General features: G+C 40.7%; 2 protein-coding genes across 6 annotated transcripts in view; both read left to right on the top strand.

Moving 5' to 3' along the window:
- Window positions 1–1661: 1661 nt before the first annotated feature.
- Window positions 1662–22612, top strand: LOC120237492 (zinc finger protein 300-like). Of its 3 annotated transcripts, XR_005529967.1 has the most exons (7): window positions 1662–1770; window positions 3991–4049; window positions 10503–10653; window positions 12826–12915; window positions 14682–14794; window positions 17312–17397; window positions 22528–22612. XR_005529967.1 is itself a non-coding variant. In XM_039240815.1 (6 exons), exons 1-6 carry the CDS (start codon window positions 1740–1742, stop codon window positions 17345–17347), a joined length of 480 nt encoding a protein of 159 aa, XP_039096746.1. In that variant the 5' UTR covers window positions 1662–1739; the 3' UTR covers window positions 17348–17544. The 3 variants fall into 3 exon arrangements, 2 of the variants coding, with proteins under 2 accessions (XP_039096746.1, XP_039096756.1); XM_039240815.1 differs by lacking the exon at window positions 22528–22612 and having other exon boundaries at window positions 17312–17544; XM_039240825.1 differs by lacking the exons at window positions 14682–14794; window positions 22528–22612 and having other exon boundaries at window positions 17312–17544.
- The window catches only part of LOC120237483 (allergen Fel d 4-like), a 40838-nt gene continuing 38937 nt past the window's right edge, over window positions 22553–24453 (top strand). The window contains exon 1 of one of the 3 annotated variants that reach the window (XR_005529963.1): window positions 22553–22724. Coding sequence is in view for 1 of the 3 variants with exons in the window: in XM_039240800.1 (XP_039096731.1) it covers window positions 22671–22724 (54 nt within the window). In the remaining 2 variants the exon portion in view is untranslated. The remainder of the gene's footprint in view (window positions 22725–24453) is intronic. The other 2 variants (XR_005529966.1, XM_039240800.1) reach the window with 2 other exon arrangements.

The raw sequence follows: 24453 nt of genomic DNA, 5'->3' as shown, positions 1-24453 counted from the left end.
CCCTGAAAAGGCACAGATGACAGGGAGCTCTGGGAAAAACTTAGAACAGGATTTTTGCACCCAGTTTTGAAGCATGAATAGAACTCTTCCTGACATACAGTTGGGGACGACATTCCAGAAGCATGACATCCACTTGTATAAGACTTTAAAGAGCTGAATGAACCCCGAGAATTAATCATAGTGTCTCTAGGCATTAGTTAGGGCTGGATATTCTGTCGTGATGTTCAAAGACAAACTTAGGCATTCTAAAAATTTTAAGTTTATTTGAGCAAAAACTCTCAAATTAGGCAGCCCCAAACCACAAGTGGTAAGGAGTGCTCCTCCACTGACAAGAGCTAGAGGCAAGATTTTACAAAGAAGACCCAGAAGCAAAGCAAGGAAATTGATTGCCTATGGTTTAAACAGTTGTCTTATTTGGGCTCTCGTTTGTGATTGGTTGTCCTTAGCTTTTGATTTCTTAACCTTGAGGCATTTACAGGCTTAGATTTCGGTTTGCTTAGGAGGGTTGCTAAGGCATTCGAACCACCTCTGTCTAACAGCCTCCTTGTTTCATTAACAGTAATAACACTAAAACATTAATCATTAATCATTAATGATTAAACATAATCATTTTTAATAATAATTAAACATAAATCATTAACAGTAATAACAGTAAAAAATACATGGTATTTATTATTTTAAAAAATCTACACAGATTCTGAAGTGCTTTCAGCAAACATTGAAATACTCAAATGAATACTGCACAACCTTCCTCTTCTTTACAAAAGAGAGAACTGAGGGAAAGGGGCTGGCCCAAAGCCACAGAGCAAGTTCGAGACCAGGATGAGAGGAGGATGTAGGGGTTCTGAAATTATCCTCCGGAGTTTATCCTCAAACACTTCCCCTCCGCTGCCATCTGATGTGTCTTTAGCAGTGGCTGAGATTTCCCATCCCAATCTGGGACAGGGTTTCCAGGAGGAGAACATTTGAATTTCATTTTCCAGGATGACTGGCTGGAGGTCACCAGATGAAAGCATTCTGACTTTTCCTCTCCCACGGCTCTGTCTCAGGGAGAATACTGCTCCATCCTGACTTTTCCATCCCCATTGAAACCTAAATTAAATAATCTCCCTCAGTACGCATATTATCATCACTGTTATGCCTCATATTGGGAAAGTGAGGCAACGTGTTGTAGATCAGCTGACTCTGGCTGAGACTCACGCTGCTCTTTGGCTTAGTAACAGAAGCAGCTTCTCCTATTCCCCCACCTTACTTCCCCACCGTTATTTGCACCTTGCCCTGCGTGTCTGTTTTCTACACATCTTAGATGGAGAGGTTCCCCGACTCAATCCTCAGAGACCTGGGATTCTTTGCTGCTCTCGCAATGTCCCAGTACATTTCTGTAGCTCCCGTATTGCAGTTCTACCTTCCTTTGCTCTTAGGATGCTCTGTTGTACGGCACTACCACCTACTCTAAATATGGCGCTTCCCACTCGGTCGCATTTTCCGCTCACTGGCGCGGCCATATTAATTTCCGTAGCTCAGGCCGACTAAACACCCGGAAAGTCTCGCGATAGAAGCAGGTCGCGGGCTGCGCCCGCTTCCGCGGTTAATACCCGAGCGTCCACGGCCCTCACGGCGCGAGGGGGCGGCACTGTAGCTCCGCTGAAGTCCCCGCAGGAGAGGCGGGGAGTTGAGGGGTCCGGTTCTCAGGAAAGGACGTTTCAGTCACTGGCTGCGGTGTTGGGAGTAAGGGCATCATGTTTGATCAGCGATCGAGCATCTCTAGCGGTCCGTAATTTTCTGTCTTTGGTTAGTAATTAAGCGGGCCTGCCCACAATCACGATTGCCGCCCCCGTGTAGGTCGGGATTTAGCGATGCTGCTGGTAGTGGACGCCGAGGAGGGTCCGCGACTGATTGGGAATTTGTGGGACTAGTGATGGGGCGTCTCTGTGTGATTCTGAGTCAGAGTCACGGGTTGGGGTCACAGAGAAATCAGTGGTTGGGCCCTGAAGAGCCGTCTTTAGGTTTATGTTCGGTCAATGTGTGTGGGATGTAGTGGGCAGCTGTTAGGGGCCTGGACGATAGCCTGGGGAGCAGGTGGTTTGCGACTAGGGTTTGGGGCTCCAGCCCTGAAATGTAACAGTTTGCATTCAGGCTGCATTCCACACACATATTGTGTGCTGGGTTTTCTTGCATGGGTTCGTGCCTGTAAGGACGGGGGGGGGGGGGGGGGGGGGGGGGGGGGGGGGGGGGCGGTCAGGGAGCGTTCCCATCCTTACCCAAAGGTTTTGTTTCCACCCTTGGATCTATCTGGTCAGTAGACTTCAGGCAGTTTCTATTCTCTACTGTCTGGTAGCTAGCTAAGTACTTAAAGCCGGAGTCTCTCAAAAACTCGTTCTCAAAGTTCCTTTGCCTCCTCCCTGTCTTCTTTCAAGCCACGTGCTCCCTGTGGACGCTTTCAGCCACACTCCTTGTATCAGGCTTCCGCCTTTAAAGCCATGACTTGCCAATCTATAGCACCAGCCTAGCCATTTCTAACAAGCTTCAGATTCACAGTAGCCAACGGTCTCCTACACATCTCTGTGGGCTTTACTCACAGAACCTCGATCTCAACATGGTGGAAACAGAGTGTATCTTCTTAATTCTCCATACTTCACCTGCTCATCCTGTGGTGTTCATCATTAGGAAGAGTCACTCTTCTTCCAGATGGCCATAGTAAAAATCCTGCAGACATCTAGTTTTCTCCCCAGCCATCTTCTCCCCATGTCCTGTCAATCTTCTGATCATGGTGATTTAGCCTCCCTGACATGCCTCCGATTTGTCCTCCCCATTCCCACTGCTGTGGTCCGGGTTCAGGCTGCATTTTCCCTTGGCCTAAATTGGTATCAGGAGGCCCTGTATCAGAGGATTGGACAGTATGGGAAAGTCAGAGAAAGGAATGGCTGATTCTATCCAGGAGACATTTGGAAAGGCTTTCTAGAGGTGACATTTGAAGTGGTCCTATAAATCTGTTGATGACAGTGCCTGTTACGGCTTATTGAACTTATTGAGCTAGTGAATTGTGCCCTTGAGGACTTCATTGATAGGAGTTGGGTTAAAAGGTCAGTAGGACAGCGTTGCTAACAATAACAATCTTTTTTTTTTAATTTAAGAAGTAACAGTTTATGCTAGAAAAACTAGAAACTGAAAATGCTAAATAGAAGTCACTGGAAGTCACTTTTAATCCTACCACTAAAGATAACCATAACATTTTGATATATGTCCTTTTTAGACACTTTTTTCTTTTTTTTTTTAATTTTAAATGTCTATTTATTCTTGAGAGAGAGACAGAGCACGAGCAGGAGAGGGGCAGAGAGAGAGGGAGACACAGAATCTGAAGCAGGCCCCAGGCTCTGAGCTGTCTGCATAGAGCCCGATGCTTGAACCCACGAAGTGTGAGATCAATGACCTGAGCTGAAGTCAGGCATTCAACCAACTGAGCCACCCAGGTGCCCCCAGACACTTTTTTCAAATATATTTCTTTTTAGTATATATGCTCTTTTATAACCTATTTTTCTTGCTTTGTAATACAACAAGGACATTTTTCCAAGTTTGTAAATTCTTCTCTAATATATTTTAATGACTGTCTAGTATTCTGCCCTTCCATATTGTCGAGCATCTAGGTGGTTTCTACTTTTTAAGTGATAAAGCAGCATTGTGATGAATCTCCTTGCAGATATATCTTTATATACATCCATGCTTATTTTTTGGGGGGAAAAATATCTAATTACAGATTTATGGTGCCAAAGTAGGAGAAGAAACTTTTTAAAGGTATAAAGGAATACACATTCACAAAGGTAAAACATACCACGGCCTGACCTTTTCAGAACTGCAAGTTAATAAGTTGATGTTATCACAGCATAATATTTTGTGGCCGGTCTGAAAGAAACCTTTGAAAGGGGCAGGAATCACGGGGCAGGCCCACACTCATAAGGTGTTCTTCTTTTTGTCCCCTTCTGCTCATCCCAGCTCTGTCTTTGCAGATATCTGTGCCTTCTAAAGAGCAACAGAAAATGACCAAGTCTCAGGTGAGTTATTTATATTCCATTTTGCTTTCCATTGTATTTGAGGCAGTTTAAAAGAATTAATTCAGGGGCGCTCGGGTGGCTCAGTTGGTTAAGTGTCTGACTTCAGCTCAGGTCATGATCTCACGGTTCGTGGGTTTGAGCCCCACGTCAGGCTCTGTGCTGACAGCTAGCTCAGAGCCTGGAGCCTGCTTCAGATTCTGTGTGTCCCTCTCTCTCTGACCCTCCCCTGCTCACGCTCTCTCTCTCAGAAATAAATTAAAAAAAAAAAACATTAAAAAAAATAAATAAAAGAATTAGTTCAATTTAATGGGGGAAAAATGTAAACAGAATCAGGGAAAATAAAATAGAAGACCTAGAGCAAGGAAATGTGAAATATAGTGATACAAGTTATAGGATCTTTTTCACAGTTCATTAAAGTTGAGCATATCATCTGCAATGATTTTTACATTAAATATGATATGATTTTACATTATGATTAAATATAATGATTTTACATTAAATATGATATTTTTTTGAGGGAATGAAAGCATTTTTCGCATTTAGGTTTGAAGTTATTCTCTTGATGGGTCTGTATACATATGATGTAGGCAGTATCCTTAATGTGTACCATTAATTCTTGATAAATTCTATAGGAGGCCTCTCCATAGCTGTTTCTTTTTTTTTTTTTTTTTAAATGCTTTATTTATTTCTAGGAGAGAGAGAGAGAGACAGCGTGAGCAGGGGAGGGTCAGAGAGAGAGGGAGTCACAGACTGAAACAGGCTCCAGGCTCCGAGCTGGCAGTCAGCACAGAGCCCGACGCGGGGCTCAAACCCACGAACCGCGAGATCATGACCCGAGCGAAAGTCGGACGCTCAACCAACTACGCCACCCGGGCGCCCCTCCATAGCTGTTTCTTAAACTATTTCTCCAAACAAAGATAGGGCATAATAACAAGGCATAATTCAATTTGAAGGCAGTAAAATCGTGTGGCCCAAGTACATAGCTGTCAAAAAATTTACCTTGATCCGAAAATTAAAGTTTGTAAAGTTGGTTCAAGGAATTAATATAATTACAGGTCATAATGGTATCAATTTTAATTTGCTGTTTTTAACCAATAAAGAATCAAATATTTTTCCTTTAAAATGCAATAGGTTGAGAGCCTCAAAGTGTATATCAAGTGAGTATGCTTCATGGGTAGTGGAAGTCAAGTGAATTTGCTCATTTCTGTTGGTTTATCACTCAGCTAAATACTGCTAGTAAGCATCTTAATGGTTGTAATTGTCATATGGTTTTAAATGTTTTTATTTGAAGGTGTATATCATTGAAGCATTATCTGTAATGTTCCATTGGTTATACCCACTATGTAGCACACAGTTTGAGTATAGTAGTCTTCAAAGTGGGGAGCATCTTCTCCTAGAAGATGTGCAAGATGATGTCCTGGGGTATGGGGAGAAAAGAGAATTTCTCCTGTATCTTTTTAATGCCATACGTATCTTCTTAATGCCATAAGATGGCATTAAGTGTTGAAGTGTTTATGTGTAATTATGGGTTTTTTTTTTTTTTGAAAATAGTATATATTATTGATGTGTGTGCTTTTTTTTTTAAACTGAAAAATAGAAAGAGTCACCTCATTAGAACAAAAGACGTTCCTATCATCTAGGAAATTCCAAGGATTTTAGGAGCCCTGGGTCAGGAACCAGAGTCAAAGACCAAATATTAGAACAAAAGATGCTTATCACACCTTTATTGCTTAGGAAATTGCAGAGGTTTTAGGAATTCTGACTAGGAGCCTGGGATGAAGACCAAAATATACATTTCTTGTTGTATCACAATATCCAGTGTCTGATTTTAAAAGTCTGGGGACTAGTGGGTTATGTACCTGTAATTCTGCACCCAGTTCTAGTGTGTGGGGGTTCTTCCGCATACCACCAAGCAATCCTCTGACACCAGCTGGCTGTCCTACAATTCAGCTCAATTTTGACTCTACCTGATGAAGTTTCGGGGTGATGGTGGGGTGGTCTGGAGCCAACGGCCAAGAAAGAATTCTTGAAGATGTCTTTGGTGCAAAAAGGTGATTTTATTAAAGCACGGGAACAGGGCTTGTGGGTAGAAAGAGCTGCACTGGTGTCATGACAGGTAACTCATTATATGCCCTCAGGTCAGGGATGGAGTGTGTCTCTAAGGAATTTTGGAAGCAAGGTTTCCAGGATCTTGAGGGGCTAGCTGTTGCTAGGGAAATGCCATTTATTTATTTTTTTTTTAATTTTTTTTAATGTTTTATTTATTTCTAGGAGAGAGAGAGAGAGACAGCGTGAGCAGGGGAGGGTCAGAGAGAGAGGGAGTCACAGACTGAAACAGGCTCCAGGCTCCGAGCTGGCAGTCAGCACAGAGCCCGACGCGGGGCTCGAACCCACGAACCGCGAGATCATGACCTAAGCGAAAGTCGGACGCTTAACCGACTAAGCCACCCAGGCGCCCCTGGAAATGCCATTTATTACTGTTTAATAAAACCACAGTCATGAGGCCCTTCAGATATATATCAGGGGGCCAGAAGCTTGGAGCATGATTGCCAGCATATATCTTGGGGCAGTTGAGATAAAGGAAGTGGATTTACAAGATCTTTGAGGTTAGGATAATGTTAAGCTAAGGTTCTCTTTTGCCCCCAGCAAAGTGTCATCCTTGAGGCAGCTGAGCTCCTAGAGGGAGGTCAGTCTGCCCCTCTCAAAGACTTGTCAGTGGGCGGTGGGCAGTAAGGGAATTTAATTTTTCATTTGCCTTAGTTTCCCACATTACCATGACAAGCACTTAAATCCCTTTCCTTTGTTCTTGGGTAATCAGGAGTGTCTGAGGAATATCACACAGATTCCACTGGTGGGAGGAATGGGTGCCGGCCTGTATTTTGCCCTCAGCTTGCCCCAAGCTCCCTCATCACTACCTACCTGGAGATAGTATGAGATCCTATAGGTCAAGGGCCCCCACAAGACTGCCCTTCACTTCAGATTCCAATCACAAAGTCCTAAGTTGTTACCTGTGCTTCTGACTGACTAGCTATAAATCAAAGCTCCACACCCCCTCCTTTGGTTTTATTAATTTGCTAGAGTGGCTCATAATGAGGACTCAGGAAACCAATTTGTCCACTAGATTGCCAGTTTATTACAAAGAATATTAAAGAGTACAAATCAACAGCCAGATGAAGAGATACATAAGACAGGGTCCTGAACAAAGAAGAATGGAATTCAAGGCCTGGCATGTGGCACATGGCATGTGGAAGGATTCTGGTTCATGAACTGGAAGTTCTCTGACCTCTCTCCTCTTGGGTCTTTATGGAGGCTTTATTACGTGAGCATGATTGATTATATCATTGGCCATTGGTGATCCATTGAACCTCCCTCTCCAAAAAGTCAGGAGTGGGACTGAAAGTTCCAATCCTTTATTCTTGGTTGGTTCCCCTGGTGACTAGCCACCCTTTCCTCAAGTACTTTCTGGAAGCCATCTCATTAACATAACTAAAGACACCTTTATCTTTTCAACAGAGGAAATTCCAAGGGTTTTAATTTTTTAAAAATGTTTGTTTATTTTTGAGAGAGAGAGAGAGAAAGAGAGGGGTGAGCAGGGGAGAAGCAGAGAGGGAGACAGGGAATCCGAAACAGGCCCCAGGCTCCAAGCTGTCAGCACAGAGCCCCAGGCAGGACTTGAACCCACGAACCATGACCTGAGCTGAAGTCAGTCACTTAGCCAACTGAGCCACCCAAGCACTCCTCCAAGGGTCTTAGGAGCTCAATGCTAGTAACTACAAAGACCAAATACAAATTTCTTATTATAAATCACATTACCACAGTACTTTTGGTACTGTAACCGAACTAACATGAGTTCACTCCTGGGTGAGTCAGATAGAAACTACACCAGGTAGAGTTATCGCACAAAGGAAACTTATTTGCAGTAAATAAGGAGATCACAGGCAATAACTTCCAAAGCTGTGACACCCTGAGCAGGGGTGAGTGGGCTCTTTTTTTAGGGTTTAGGATGAGTATTCAGGAAGTGGAGTCATTTCATGTAAAGGCAGTCAGAAGGTTGTACAAGCGTACTTAGAAAACATGCCAATGCTTGTATCCTATGTTACATTAAGAAAGCTTGTGCTTCTTTTAGGGCAGAGACTTTAACATTATAATGGAGAGGTCAGACTAGAGTAAGGGGTTGTGGGCCAGCTCTGAGAGCCAGTATAAACTGGATGTGGTCTTGGGCTCCTTACCTCGGGTAAGAAATTCAGGGCCTTGCTTGCTTTTGAAACAGCGTTTGGGAGTTTTACCGTTGCTTTCCTAGCGTGGTAGAGACTTACTTTCTGTATTCCCTTTGTTCCTTTGAAATCCTTAACTACCAAAGTTTTTTTTGCATTTAATTCTAATCCCCTAGGAAGCTCTGCAAGAAATGTGTACAGGCAAGTAGAACCCAGAGGGCATAAATCAGTGGAGAATAGCTAGGGGCTTAAAATGACTTTTCACTGGAGCTCTGTCTTGTCTTTCTTTTAATGGGGACCTTTAACTCTCTGTGCTTCCAGTACCAGTGTATCTCCTCCTTTGCAGACATCGTTTTCCTCTATCTCATCTCAACCACTACCATAGTCCTATTCTAATGTTTTTTTTTATTTAAAAATTTTTTTTTATTAAAAAATTTTTTTTTTAATTTCTGAGAGAGAGAGAGACAGAGTGAGCAGGGGAGGGTCAGAGAGAGAGGGAGACACAGAATCCAAAACAGGCTCCAGGCTCTGAGCTGTCAGCACAGAGCCGGACGTGGGGCTTGAACCCACGAACCATGAGATCATGACCTGAGCCGAAGTTGGATGCTTAACCGACTGAGTCACCCAGGCGCCCCTACCATAGTCCTATTCTAGATATATACTTACCAATAACTGTACCACCAAGCATTTCACTCTGGCCATTATTTTGGTTCCTAGTTTATTTACATTAGTACCTTGACTCCAGTAATTCTTCACTTCCATCCAGAGCTCTGATCCATTGATCCTCCACTTTCTCAGTGTCCTTTACATCCCACTCCCTGCTTCTTACTTCTCCCTTTTCTTCTTACTTTCTTCCTTTTGAATTCCATGCTTCATGGTTTTTATCTGAACAGCTATAATTTCACTGAAGTCTAACTGCCTAGTCATTATTGCCACTTGGCAATAGATCTACAAGATCTATTATAATAGGAACTTCTCAAAGTTAATTTGGACCAGTAGAATTTTTATGGTGAATCTATGTAACATAAAATTTGCCATTTTAATCATTTTTAAGTGTGTGATTCAGTAGTAGTAATTATGTTCACAATTTGTGAACATAATTTACAAAATTTTTTGATCACCCCAAACAGAAACTCTGTACCCATTGAGCAATAATTCCCATTTCTACCTTACCCTCACAACCCTTGATAACTTCAGAACTACTTCTGTCTCTGTGAATTTGCTTATTCTAGATATTTCATTTAAGTGGAGAGAGGGGGAGACACAGAATCCGAAGAAGACTCCAGGCTCTGAGCCATCAGCACAGAGCCAGACATGGGGCTTGAACTCACGAGCCATGAGATCATAACCTGAGCCAAAGTCGGGCACTTAGCCAAATGAGCCACCCGGGTGTCCCTGTTCTGTAGAGTATTTTAAAGGAAATCTCATGCATGGCATTTCGTCAGTATCTACTTGTTTTACAGATTTTTGTTATCTTCGTTTTATGAACTGATACTGGTTTTCCCTATAGTATTTTCCACTTAAAATCATGAATTTAAGTCAAAAAGTTGAATTAAAACTCTTAAGTCAATAAGAGTGCAAGTGACATGCAGATGTGTAAAAGTTGTGAAAGCAGCATATGAATAAGTGATTTCCGAGCGCATTATTCTGAAGTACGTAAAATTCTCTGAATTTGCCATGTTCTTTTTCATGTCACCGTGGCTTTTTCATACTCCTTTCTCCATCTAGAATGGTCTTTCTCCCTCTTCTATATCTTACTGGAGTTTGCACTATTCATTTCTTACATTTCTAAAAAGTTATTTTATCTTTACTTTTTTTAAAAATTATTTTTACATTTTTCATTTTGCATAACTGCACATCTTCTACAAAGCCCAACTCAACCTCAGAAAGTAGAATCATTCTTTCTTTCCTATTTCTATTATAACCTATTCAGCACCCTGTAGCATTTATAGATTTACTTGTTTGCCTCCATCTACTAATTTGAAAACTTCCTGTGTTTTATTCATACTAATATAATGCCGGCTGTGTGGTTGCCTCATAAGCGCTTACTGATGGAAAGAGAGGATGAATGATTCTCCATAGCAGAGGTTTCCTAATAGGTGTTCTGCTTCTCCCACATAGGAAAACTGGCCTCCCAGTATTAACATTTTCTTTAATTTATTAAGATAAACCCTGCATGATTAAAATGGCAATGATTCCTCATACATGCTTTACACATCACCAGTGTTTTTCACTTTAGATTGAACAGGAAGGTCCTGTACAGAGACTTGTGTCATTCAAGGATGTGACTGTGGACTTCACTTGGGAAGAGTGGCAGCAGCTGGACTCAACTCAAAGAAACCTGTACAGGGATGTGATGCTGGAGAACTACAGCAACCTTGTCTCAGTGGGTAAGTACATATCTCAGAGGGTACTGGGCACTGGTTACCTGTTGCTAGGTAAAAATTACTTCAAAATTTAGTAGCTAAAACAAAGAATTTTTATTAACAATTTCCATAGGTCAGGAATTTGGTTGTAATCAGATGTTAGCAAGGACTGCAATCATCTGAAGGCTTGACTGACAGTGTGGGATCCATTTCTTTTCTTTCTTTTTTTTTTTTTTTTAAAGAACTTGCAGTTTATTTATTTTTTATTTAAAAAATATTTTTAATGTTTGTTTATTTTGGAGAGAGAGTGCAAGTGGGGCAGGGACAGAGAGAAGGGGACATCAGACTTGCGCTGATAGCAGCTAGCCTAATGTGGGGCTCGAACTTGTGAACTGTGAGATCATGACCTGAGCTAAAGTCGGATGCTCAACCAATGGAGCCACCCAGGTGCCCCTGTAGGATCCATTTCTGAGATAACTCACTCACATGGCTGTTGACAGGAGACTTCAGTTCCTTGCTGTCCATTGGCAAGAGGTCTCAATTCCTTACCATGCGGGCCTATTTTTATGATATGGGAAACTTCCCTCAGATAGAGTGATCTTAGAGCCAGGAGGAAGTCACAATGCCTTTAACGACCAGGTCTCTGAAATCACATACCATCACCTCTACCTTATTGTGTTTATTAGAAATGAGTTACTAAGTCCACCCCATGCTTAAGGGGAGGAGAGACTCTCTCGATGGGAGGAGGGCCAAAGAACTTACGAACATACATTAAACCCACCAGAGTACCCAACTGCCTGCCTTTCCTTTCTTATTTACTGAAAGCTTCTGGGTCTCTGAATATTTAATGAGCTTCATTTCAAGCTATAAAGGTCAAAAGAATATTAATTTTGAATACCAAATATTCCAGTGGACTTGGATGAAAAGAAAATGGGTGCTACATCCTGCTCATTCTTTGGAGGTTAAAGATGATGGGCTGTACCCATGTTCTTAGTTTTTATAAGATTAATTGACATAGAACATATATAGTAAATTGCCCAAATCTTGAATATCCAGATGGATGCATTTTTTCCCTGTTATTTAACCACTCTCTAGTTCAATGTATAAAACATTTCAAGCACCCTAGCAAGCTCCCATCAACCCCTTGCCATTTATCTCCTCAACTTGTGATAACAACTTGTGGCTTCTATCACCGTAAATTAGTTTTGTCTGTTCTTGAACTGTATGTAAGTGTAACCACACAGTATAGAAGTTTTTATTGTCTGACATCTTTCATTTAACATAGTATCTATGAAATTCATTCATGTTGTTGCAGTGGACAGTAGCATGTTTCTCCTTATTGTTTCATCATACTCCATTCAATGAGTTTACAGTGATTCATCAACTTACCCATTCTAGTGTTGGTAGTCACCTGGCTTGTTTCAGATTTGGGCCATTGAATAAGCTCTATGGACATTCTTATATACACCTTCTAGTGGAAATAAGCATTTTATTTCTATTGGGTATATATACAAGAGTGGAATTTCTGGATCATGGCACATGTGTATTTAGCTTTAGTTGCTACTACCAGATAGTTTTCCATAGAGGTTATACCAATTTATTTCTTACTAGCAGTGTATGGCAGCTCCATCAACATTTGGTAATGTTAGCGTTTTTTTTTTTTTAATGTTTTTTTATTTATTTCTGAGAGAGAGAGAGAGACAGTGTGAGCAGGGGAGGGTCAGAGAGAGAGGAAGCAGAATCTGAAACAGGCTCCAGGCTCTGAGCTAGCTGTCAGCACAGAGCCCGAGGCGGGGCTCAAACCCACTAACCGTGAGACCATGACCTGAGCCGAAGTCGGATGCTTAACTGACTGAGCCACCCAGGTGCCCAGCGTTGTTGTTTTTTAAGTTTATTTATTCTGAGAGATACAGAGAGAGCATGAGCAGGGTAGGGGCAGAGAGAGGGAGAATTCTAAGCAGGCTCCAAGCAGTCAGCCCAGAGCATGATGCCAGGCTCGAACTCGTGAAACTGAGATTCTGACTTGAGCCGAAATCAAGAGTAAACTTATGTTTAAATGACTGAGCCATCCAGACACCCCTGGTAATGTTAGTCTTTTTAATTTTAGCTATGCTGGTGCATATGTAGTGGGGCTTGAGTTCTAGGATGGTTGGATGTCCACTAATGCCCGAGTCCTATATCCTTTCCCATAAACAGGGTATCGGTATCTGAAGTCAGATGTAATGTTATTGAAGCAAGGAGAACCATGGATGGAGGGGGGAGAAATCTCAAGTTGGGCCTATTCAGGTAAGTGAGAACCTAGCATGTGGGAGACAGGGATGTTAGATTAGTATTGATAGTGAGACATTTATCTTTGAAATATTTTTTAGGAAATCATTCTTTTAAGGCCATAGATGTCTCAGAATGGCCGAAGACCATTGGTGTGGGATGGTCAAATACCTAAATAACACTTCTACATATCAAACACAACGCAATCCATTTTCTTTGCTTAACTTTTAGAGAGGTAACCTCCTTATCTGTTCTTTGGATCTTTTGGATTTTTATGCCCATATTATTTAGGACATTCTTAATTAGTTAACCTCCCTTTGGCTGACACCCGTAGCAGCCTTTTCTTCAAAAATGGGCTTATACTCTTCACGTTACACATACACCCGGGTTTAGATATGCCCTCTATCAAAGTAACTTACCAAATGATAATCATATCCTTTCTAATTACCTTGTTTTATTCATCTTCCTTTCAGAATCATATGTCTTGGTATTATAACCTCTTGTTTTGTGCTTTTTCAGTTTTCAGATACTCCAGCAATATAAATATTCCTCCTTTGCTGGCCTTTTTCTACTTTCTCTGTGACCATTTTCACTTGATTCTGTCATTTTTATTATCTTGGTTGGTTTCCTATCTTTTTTCAGTGCTGCTTATTAAATTCTCTTTACCTCTCAGCCCACACCTTGTAATTTAATCTTTTGTTTTCCCTCTGAGTTTAACCAATTCTTTCTCATCTCTCCATTTTTTGTTTGTTTGCTTCTTTGTTTTTTTAAAGTAAGTTCTGCTTCATGGTGATTCTCCAGATCCTTAGATGTTTGTTTGAGTATATTCTGTTTGGGGTTCAGACAATATTTTCTTCTGGTTCATGGCTAGTTATTTTTGGCTTTATTTTTGTGTTTTGCAGGGAACAGTTTCCTCTGTTGAGATCTGCACAAATTTATTTCCTGATTTTCTGAGTAGTTCTCTATGAACTATACTTTTCTTCTGTTCCTTTTTAATACATCACAGTGTTTTGATAAGATTTCTAAATTTAGTGGAGTCATTTTCTGTTAATATAGTAGGGTCTTTTCCCCTCCTTCCTTTCTTTTGGGATTGGAGAAGAGTTTTGGCTTTTCTGGTTTTGTGGTTTTCTTGTCTTCCAGGACCCTAAATTTTCCTTTTCCTTCCTTCCTCATTACCACCACCCAGTTGTGAGCAGGCATTTCTTCCTTTTTTTCTTCTTTATCCCTTTGAACCTACCTGTTTTCTAACTCAGAACTTACCCCTTTAACTAGAGCCTGTCCTATTCCATGCCTCTTTGAGATGCATATACCTGGAAATCCCTATCCTGTAGTGGTGCTCTAATGTGCTTGGTTACTTATAAAATATTTATAACTGTTTTTATATTTAGTGTGGATTTAATTTTTCCGCTAGTTACTTCAACTGACTCTCGGTCCCCTTTGCTAGCATCCTTCCTTTGTCTTTACTGAAATGATTTTTGGATCTGCCGCTGCTGTTCACAGAGCCTTGTGGTGTACTGGGGCTGGTGCCATGTGGGACTGTGACACTGAGTTCAACTCTTCTTTTTCCATTGCACCCTTGCTCACTTCTTTTTTTATTTTTATGCCTATTTATTCTTCTATCTTTGAATTTTAAGCTTACATTTATTTCAAAGCTGACTGTACTCATTATCAGATTTGTATCTATTTCTATTAAAACAAAGAATGTTATCTTTTTTATTTTTGTGTTTTGCATTCTTCAAAGCTCAAGAGTGAAGTAAGATCACTTACACTTGGGCTTTTTTCAGACTTTGCAACTGGAATGAAAGAATTAACACCACAGAAGAGCATTTCTGAAGAAGTGATACTCCATAACATGACTGTATACTCAACCTTTGAAGACTGGAAACTTGAAGATGAGGTAAATCACCAGGAAAACCAAAACAATTTTTTGAACCATGTTGCATTCATTAACAATAAGCCACTGACTGAGGAGATAGATTGTGAATGTAACAGTGCACTGGGGAAAGGAATTCATCTGAACAGAACATCTAATGAACACAACAGAGCCTTCATGCAAAAGCCACACCTTTTTGCATAACCAAAAATTCTTACCAGTGAAAAATTATATAAATGTGTTCAGTGTGGGAAAGCCTTCAGTGGAAAGTCGGGACTCACTGTACATCAGAGAATTCATACTGGAGAGAAACCATACAAATGTAATGAATGTGAAAAAGCCTTTATTCAGAAGTCACAACTCACTGTACATCAGAGAACTCATACAGGAGAGAAACCCTATGAGTGTAGTGAATGTGGGAAAGCATTCATCCAGAAGTCAAACCTCATTATTCATCAGAGGGTTCACACAGGGGAAAAACCCTATGAATGCAATGAATGTGGGAAAGCTTTCATCAAGAAATCAACACTTAGTGTTCATCAAAGAGCTCATACTGGGGAGAAGCCATATGAATGTAGTGACTGTGGGAAAGCCTTCATCTGGCGGTCACAGCTCATTGTACATCAGAGAATTCATACTGGGGAGAAACCCCATGGATGTACTGAATGTGGAAAGGACTTCAACAGAAAGTCAGAACTAAGTGTGCATCACAGAGTTCACACTGGGGAGAAGCCCTTTGAGTGTAATGAATGTAAAAAAGCCTTCATTCAAAAGTCAGATCTCATTGTACATCAGAGAACTCACACTGGGGACAAAAGTTATCAATGCAGTGATTGTGGGAAAGCCTTCATCCGGAGCTCACAGTTCATTGAACATCAGAGAATTCATACTGGGGAGAAACCCTATGAATGCAGTGAATGCAGAAAAGCTTTTATCCAGAAATCACAACTCATTGTACATCAAAGAATCCATACTGGGATGAAGCCATATGAATGTATTGAGTGTGGAAAAGCCTTTAGTAAGAAGTCACACCTCACTGTACATCATAGAATACATACTGGAGAAAAACCCTTTGAATGTAATAATTGTAGAAAAGCTTTCAGCAAGAAATCTACTCTCATTGTTCATCAGAGAATTCATATTGAACACAATTCCATTTAATGAAATGAGAGAACTTTAATTCAGCGATCAAAGTTTCATCACACATCATAGCATTCATTAAGCTTAAAAATTCTATGAATATACTAACCTTGGGAAGCCTTCAACAATAGCTCCCAAATTATTAAGCACCAAAAATAAATATCGAGAAGCAACTTTGAGAAATCCTGTTTCCAAAAAAAATTACATTGGACATCTTGGTTCAGGCCTAATAGTAAACGTTTTTTTAAAGTATGATAGAAAAATCACAACCATATGTGATTGACTTGTTCACTGTGTAGCACAAATTTTTTAAATGAGTACACTTGGCCTTTGAGCAACATGGGTTAGGGGCACCATTCCCCTGTGCAGTTGAAAATTCATGTGTAACTTAACTCTCTAAAAACTTAACTAATAAATACCCTTCTATTATTGACTAGAAGCCTTACCGGTAACAAACCATTGATTAACACATGTTTTTATGTTATATATATTATGTTATATATTATATATTATGTTATAGTGTATTCTTACAATTAAGTAAGCTAGAAAAAAGAAAATGTTATTAAGAAAGTCATAAGGGGTGCCTATGGGGCTCAGTCAGTGGAGCCCCCATGCGACTCTTAGGATTATAAATTCAAGCCCCACGTTAGATGTAGAGATTACTTGAAAATAAAATCTTTAAAAAAAAGTCATTAGGAAGAGAAAATACTGTACTGTATTTATGGAAAAAAAAAATACAAGGACCTGCATAGTTCAGACCTGTATTGTTCAAGGGCCAACTTCGAATTAATTAATCAGGACAACAAAGTGACAACTATATTTGATTATCCTACAAATGATGTAGGAATGGCATTTATAACCCAAATTATCTGGCATTTGGAAGTGGCTATGGATATTTACACCTGCCTTACTTTCCACACTAAATGACACCATTTTCCCCACATCTTAAAAAATGTAAAAGGATAAATTGTAACTAAATTACAACTAGCTCCTCCCCCCCTTCTTTATGTATATAGAATTAAGAGAAGATGAACCAGCATATTTATAAAGACATCAAAAGTTTGGTCTTTTATACTTTAATACTTTTAAAAATATTGCTTGATGTAAAGCATTCACAGGTAAGAAATACATCAAACAACAGACAAAACCAGTAGCAATGTGGATGTAGACAATGTTGGCATACTCAACACATGATAAAAATAGTTCTACACAAAGGAATTCCTGTTCATAGACCTTTTTCAACTCATAGTATTTACGTGAGTACTCTTATGCATACCTTGGGATCTTTATATCCTTGTGATTATCAGAATTGAATTTTTTAAAAGCTTCCTAGATTGGATATTTCTACCACACACTTTCTGCTAAGCATTTTACATGTCCTTTCTCATTTAATCCTTTCAGCAAATGCAGGAAACTGAGATTATCACCATTTTATAGATGAGGCAAGCCCAGAGAAGTTTCTTGACCTGGCTAAACCCATGTGGCTGGTAAGTGGAGGGTTGGGATTCAGATCAACCTCTTAGCCTCCACACAATTCTGTCCCACTGGAAACATGGAGGACTGGGTGTCATGTCACTTCAGCTCGACAGAATTAAAATGAACTTCACTGGACCTAATATGGTATTCTGTATTCTGCCCCTACATTATGTTAAATAAATTAACAAGAAACATGCATTTTTAAAAAAGTTTATTTATTTATTTATTTTGAGAAAGAAAGAGAGCAAGCAGGGGAGAGAAAGAGAGGGAATCCCAAGCAGGCTCTGCACTGACAGTTCAGAGTCCGATGCAGGGCTCAAACCCACAAACCTTGAGGTCATGACCTGAGCTGAAATCAAGAGTTAGACTCGTAACTGACTGAACAACCCAGGCACTACAAGACACATGCATTGTAAAGGGGCTATTAAATTTTAGTTTCTTATATGTAGAAGCCCTTAGAGATATATTTTGAGATCTTGATTCAATGATATCTATTTTGCTGCCCTATACATTTTCTTGTGACCATCCTGAACACAAAAATTATACTATTATTTTATAGTTTATTTGAAAATTAAGTCTTTGTTTTGTTGAGTTGGTATTTTATCACAAATCACTTTTCTTAGTAATTTTACTATCTAAGGCATCTTTTCCTTTTATTTTTTATTATTTTATTTTATTTTTAAAAATGTTTTATCTTTGAGAGATAAAGTCCATTTGGGGGAGGGGCAGACATAGAAGGGGACAGAGGATCCAAAGTGGGTTCTGCACTGAGAGCAGTGAGGCTGGTGCAGGGTTCGAACTCACCAACCATGAGATCATGACCTGAGCCGAAGTCGGACGCTCAATCAACTGAGCCACCCAGGCACCTGGCATCTTTTCCTTTTAAAGAACAATAACTTAACTTTATATAAGTTGTAAATATTCATTGTCAACTAAAGAAAAGAGAGGTTGATATCAAAACCCTTTCAGCCTTTCCTTAGAATGAAGGAGAAGCTGATATACCATATTGAACTTGATCCTAAGTTTTTGTTTTGTTTTGTTTTGTTTGAGAGAGAGAAGGGGAGAGAGAGATAGCATATGTGGAAGCTGGGTAGGGGCAGAGGAAGAAGGAGAGAGAATCTGAAGCAGGCTCCACTCCAGCACAGAGCCTGATGTGAGGCTCCTTCTCATGACTAAAATCATGACCTGAGCTGAAATCGAGAGTCAGATACTTAACCAACTGAGCTACCCAGGCTCCCTGATCCTAAATTTTTATCAAATATTTTTTCTTAGATTTATTTTAAAATTGAAAATTGTCAATAACAGTCATGATTTTTACTGTAAATTTTAACTTTGAAATAATGGTTTTAAACTAAAAAGTGAATTGCAGTCATGTTATTCTTTTATTAGTCATTTATTATTAGTCACTTTTGAAGATAAATATTGAGTTGGGATGTAAATGGATGAGATCAACTTTCTTTTTTTTTTATTTTTTATTTATTTTTTATTTTTTATTTATTTCTAGGAGAGAGAGAGAGAGAGAGACAGCGTGAGCAGGGGAGGGTCAGAGAGAGAGGGAGTCACAGACTGAAACAGGCTCCAGGCTCTGAGCTGGCAGTCAGCACAGAGCCCGACGCGGGGCTCGAACCCATGAACCGAGAGATCATGACCTAAGTGAAAGTCGGACGCTTAACCGACTAAGCCACCCAGGCGCCCCGGATGAGATCAACTTTCTAAACAAACATATCAGAAACTAAAATATTCACATGTATCTTGCCCTTCAATATTTTCATCTCGGAAACTATACGCTAATGCCCCTTATATTGCAGCTATACCAATAATTTATGGAACTTCTCCCTCTTAGAACTTCTTTCAGATCCAGCTTGCCTGTTAGGCCTCATATGAAACTATGTAATATTTTCAGAGAGCCTCCATTCATTGGAATTCATTGTTTTTCTAGTCCTTATCCCTCCTCACTATCATCCCATTAATTCTATATATGACTTCAGCAAGAAGAAAGCTTGTGCCCCTTCAATAGGCATTTCATGTCTCAGATCCTTAAGAGATTCCATATCTCTATTTTCAATGTCTTGTTTTCTTTTTAATGGTTTCCTTTACATAGCTACCATCACCATGAGCATACAGTAGGTAGGAAATTCTTACAGTTTTTTTTTTTTTTAAATTTTCCTCCTAGTATTTAGACATCTGAGCCTATTTGAATTCTCTTTTTTTTTTTAATTTTTTTTTTTTTAATTTTTTTTTATTTCTAGGAGAGAGACAGCATGAGTAGGGGAGGGTCAGAGAGAGAGGGAGTCACAGACTCTGAAACAGGCTCCAGGCTCTGAGCTGGCAGTCAGCACAGAGCCCGACGCGGGGCTCGAACCCACGAACCGTGAGATCATGACCTAAGCGAAAGTCGGACGCTTAACCGACTAAGCCACCCAGGAGCCCCTGAATTCTCTTTAAAAGGATACTTCATACTGCCTTCTTTCTATTTCAGTAGTAGTATAATTGGCATTTCTTGGGCACTATGAATTAGGTACTAGTCTCTTTAAACACCTGAAATTGAAGGGATTACACAGGACACCATGATTCATACCCAGGGACTCTGAAACATTATACTGTACATAAACTCAAGATATTTCAGAGTTTCCAGGCAGAGTTAAAAGTTTAAACAAATGGGGGCACCTGGGTGACTCAGTTGGTTAAGAGTCTGATTCTTGATTTTGGCTCAGGTCATGATCCGGAGTTGTAGGATCGGGCCCCACATCTGGCCCCACGCAGAGCCCACTTAAAATTCTCTCTCTCCCTCTCCCTCTGCCCCTCTCTGCCACTTGAGCTCTCTCTCTCTCTTAAAAAAAAAATTGAAACAAATGGAACTACTCTAGTAGTGCTGAAAATACCATGTAAAAATGATTTGCAAATTAAAGAATTGCAATATTTGCATGCTTACTGTTGAGATTTACTTAAAGCTGTGTATGCTGATGGTCACCCAAATGCTTAGGTACTATGTTTATTTCAACTTCAAGATGTTGTCACAGTTGCACACTTCACAGTTGAATCTCCCCTATTTTAGACATTCTTCAGGTATAACAGATCAAAATGGCGTCATGTGGGTCGCCTGGGTGGCTCAGTTGGTTAAGCGTCCGACTTTGGCTCAGGTCATGATCTCATGGTTTGTGGGTTCGAGCCCCACGTTGGGCTCTGTGCTGACAGCTCAGAGCCTGGAGCCTGCTTCCGATTCTGTGTCTCCCTCTCTCTCTGACCCTCCCCTGCTCATGCTGTCTCTCTCTCTCAGAAACAAATAAAACATTAAAAAAAAAATGGCGTTTGCAAGTGTTTAGGTGGGTGTGGTTAGAATGGGAGGGAGGTACAGCATGTTTTTTTTCTGAAAAGATAGAATAAGTCAAATTTCCATTTGTTAGCCTAAGTAAAGATGAGTCAACAAGAGATAATAGAAAACGTCAAATGATATTGAAATGAAAATAAAATATATCAAAGTGTTAGAAATACCACTATCCCAGGGCTTAAAGTAAAACTTATAGTGTTAAATGTTTTACTAGAAAAGAAGAAATATGTAAGATCAATTAGTCAGACTTCCATCTTATGAATATATGAACAAACGAAACCAAATACTGTTAATTTCCCAAATTATTCTGGCTCTTGCACTTCCATCTCTGTTTTACTCTTGTGTGTGTCTTATAACTCATTAAAAATGTAAAAATGCAGTCAACTTTATTTCTTGACTTTTAAATTTCATGACATTTTAAATGTTAATCCAGTCTTGTAATCTTGAGGTAGACCCTGCTTGTTCATAAGTTATCACTTCTATATATTGCTGTGTAGCTCACTTCACTGTGCTAACATTAATGTAGAATAATGTTTAAAGACATGAAGGAATGTTTACAAGAAATTAAATTTTAAAAGCACTTTCTAGGCACCTGGTTGGCTCAGTCAGTTAAGCGTCTGACTGTTGATTTCAGCTTAGGTCATGATCCCAGGGTTGTGGGATGGAGCTCCATGTCAGGCTCAGTGCTGAGTGTGGAGCTTGACTGGGCTTCTTTTTTCCTCTGCCCCTTTCCCCCTCTGGTGCTCACCCTCTCTCTCAAAATAAATAAATAAAACTTTAAAAAAAGTAAAAGCACTTTCATTGTATTACATTTATTTATTTGTTTGTTTGTAAGTTTATTTATTTTGAGAAAGAAAGCAAACAGGGGAGGGGCAGAGAGGGAGGGAGACAGAGGATTCCAAGCAGGCTCCTTGTTGTCAGCGTAGAGCCCAGTTTGGGTCTCTAACTCACTAACCCTGAGATAATGACCAGAGTGGAAATCAGATGGGAAACCAAGAGTGAGTGGCTTAACCCACTGAGCCACCCAGGCACCCTACATTGCTCTATGTTTTTGTTTGTTTGTTTGTTTGTTTTACATTGCTCTATTTATAATTTCAGAAGTATATACAGTACATACTTAACCACAAGTAAATATATATTTAAATATATCCACACACACATATACAGAGTGTGCAATATTTAAATATATATAGTGGGTTTCTTAGAGTGGGCTTCTACCTGATTTTATTACTTACTGCTATTCTCTACAAGCCACCCATATTCTTTGTATAGAAAAAAGTAAGGTAAGTACATTCCCTTTTAATTAAATGTATTTATCGGGCTCTACTCAAGAAGAGATGTGGAGGAGGGCATAATTTACAAGGATTCATCAAAGTACTGTTTTGTGTAGCATTACAATGACCATAATCTAAATATGTAACAGAAAGACAAAAAAGCTAGAAAATATGTCACATGAAAAGTAGTTTTACCTTATTCTTGGCTGGAATCAATCATTCTTCCTCTTTCACACCCACCCGTCCTCCCAGCACTAGAAGAAGGGGGCTGCCTGTGAGACCTATTTTTAGAATACTCTATGCATACCACGGTGTTAACCGTGATCATCCCTTTGTTAAGGAATTCCATCTAGTTTGTGTGTTTTTTTAAAGTTCTTTTCGCTTGTTGAATAAGGTTATATTCATCTATTACTATAATAGGCGTTCCTTTTGTGTAAAGGTTAACGAAAAATCTGCATCCCTTTGGGTTCATATTAGTCTACACTGAAAGTAAAAGCTTATTTTCCCTTCCTCTTTTCCTTTTATTTAAATAACGAAAGAAAGCCACTCCCCTTCACTACTCGCCACGAGGTAGAAAGTCAACTATTGGCGTGGAAGACGCTGCGGCCGGGTGCCCTGCCTTTGCTTAGCATGCTGGGAAATGTAGTTCCAGACGGCCGCATGCGCAGGCGCACTTCCTGGCATGTGGCGTGAAGACGCTGGAGAGTCGGACGGTGTTCGTTTCTTCGTGGAGCTGGTGAGTCCTCCGCGACGCCTGCACCCGGGTGGTTGTGTGAGAGGGGCCTCCGCCAGGACTCCTGACCCTGGGGGATGGGGCGCGGCGCGAGAGGCCTGTTGAGCGCGTCTTCCCGGCTCAGTGGCGGGGGCGGAAGAAAGACCGAGAATTGGAGGTCGCGGTTCGCGTCCGAGTTCAGCGCGAAGCGGTTTGTTTTGGACTCTGCAACGAATTTAAGTAGGTCTAGGACTGTCTCTGGGTTAGGGGAGGCAGAGCCCTGGCTGGGCACCCCAGCCTTAAGGGTCAGGGCTTGGGCTTTCACTCGGGGGTTGGGGTTAGGAGAGCAGGTTGCGAAGCCGGAGCGCGGGGGTGCGGGGCCTTGGCTTGGTGGGATCAGACACTCAAAGGAGAGGGACCGCCGCTCCAGCCCTTGTTTGGGAATTAGAGGAAGACTGATGTCGGAACTTCGTAGTTCCCCTCCCCCCCATCCCCACCCACCCAGAATGTAAGCCTTCTGACATCCATTTCTTTGCTCGCTCTTCTGAAACTCACTTATGAGAGGCCATGTGAGAAGTGAGACTGAGGAAACAGCGGAATCTTCCGTCTCACACTTAACTCCAGGTAGCATACTTTGTTGAGTTTATTTGGCAATGTTATACGCATAAAACATGCAAGTGAGTCTGTTATGCAACTCGATTTTACTTTTTCTTTCCTGAAATATCATCTCTATGCCCAGAGGGAGGAAAGATCTTTCTTTTTTTGTCATTGAATAAATGTTAATGGAGGGGGCTGCTTTTTGCCAGGTAGTGTTTGAGGCCCTGGGGACACAGCCGTGAACAAAACAAAGTCCCTGCGTTTGTGGAACTGATGGTCCAGGATGGGAACACAGACAGTAAATGAGTGAATATTATAGTGTGTCAGGTAATGACTAGCAAAGGAAACTACGCTAGAGTAATGGGCTTAGGGAGGCCCCAGGACAGCTGTTGTTTCATGCAGTGTAACCTTGAGTTGAGACTTGAAGAAAATGAGGGGCTGAGCTTTGCAGATAGCTGAGGTTGGGGTGGGGAATTCATAGAGGAAGCAGCAAATGCAAAGGCCCAGAGGCTCAAATCCTTCGAGCCTTTATGGAGGCCACTGTGGACAGAAGAGTGAGTTGATGTTGACAGTAGATGACAGATGTGAGGTGAGAGAGCTAAGAGGGCTCCAGGTCACAGGGCTGTGTAGGAGTTTGGCTTTTACTCTGAGTGAGACCAGAAGCCACAGGAAGGTGGTTGTAGTAGTTTATACAGCTGTATTGAGGTATAATTTACATGCAATTTGCCAATTTTTGTAGGAGGATTTTTGAGGAGATGTTGTGCCCGAATCGCGAGTCCCAGAGACCTCCCAGGAGCCGGCACCGATGCAAATACAAAAGGGTCTTTATTACATGCTTGAGCAGGGTAGGCTCACCAGCCGACCGGTGTCATGGCAGCAAGGTGAAGCCAAGAAAAATAGCGAACAGGGTTTTTAAGGAGTAAGGGATGGGGGTGTTACAGTACATGTAGCATCATCACATAAGCACCAATTACAATTACAGCTTTGACCATTCAGTATCTGTGAGGTTTTCATTACTTTTGGTGTGACCCATTCATGACTTTTGAGAATCCTTTGAAAATGACCAATTATGAGGTGAGTTCAAAGGGCCCACGTGGGGTTCAGGCAAGCAGTGAGAAATTGGCTAGTTTGTATCTGCAGTTCCCAGCCTTGACTC

Source organism: Hyaena hyaena, unplaced genomic scaffold, assembly GCF_003009895.1.
Source record: "Hyaena hyaena isolate Hyena2069 unplaced genomic scaffold, ASM300989v1 scaffold_6, whole genome shotgun sequence".
In the NCBI taxonomy this organism is placed as follows: Eukaryota; Metazoa; Chordata; class Mammalia; order Carnivora; family Hyaenidae; genus Hyaena; species Hyaena hyaena.
This window is presented reverse-complemented; position numbering and strand designations above follow the sequence as displayed.

Coding starts and splice junctions, on each gene's coding strand:
- LOC120237492 (XM_039240815.1), top strand. CDS start 1,740: ATGTTTGATCAGCGATCGAGCATCTCTAGCG. Junction 1,771..3,990: donor GCGATCGAGCATCTCTAGCG/GTCCGTAATTTT, acceptor TGCTCATCCCAG/CTCTGTCTTTGCAGATATCT. Junction 4,050..10,502: donor AGAAAATGACCAAGTCTCAG/GTGAGTTATTTA, acceptor TTTTCACTTTAG/ATTGAACAGGAAGGTCCTGT.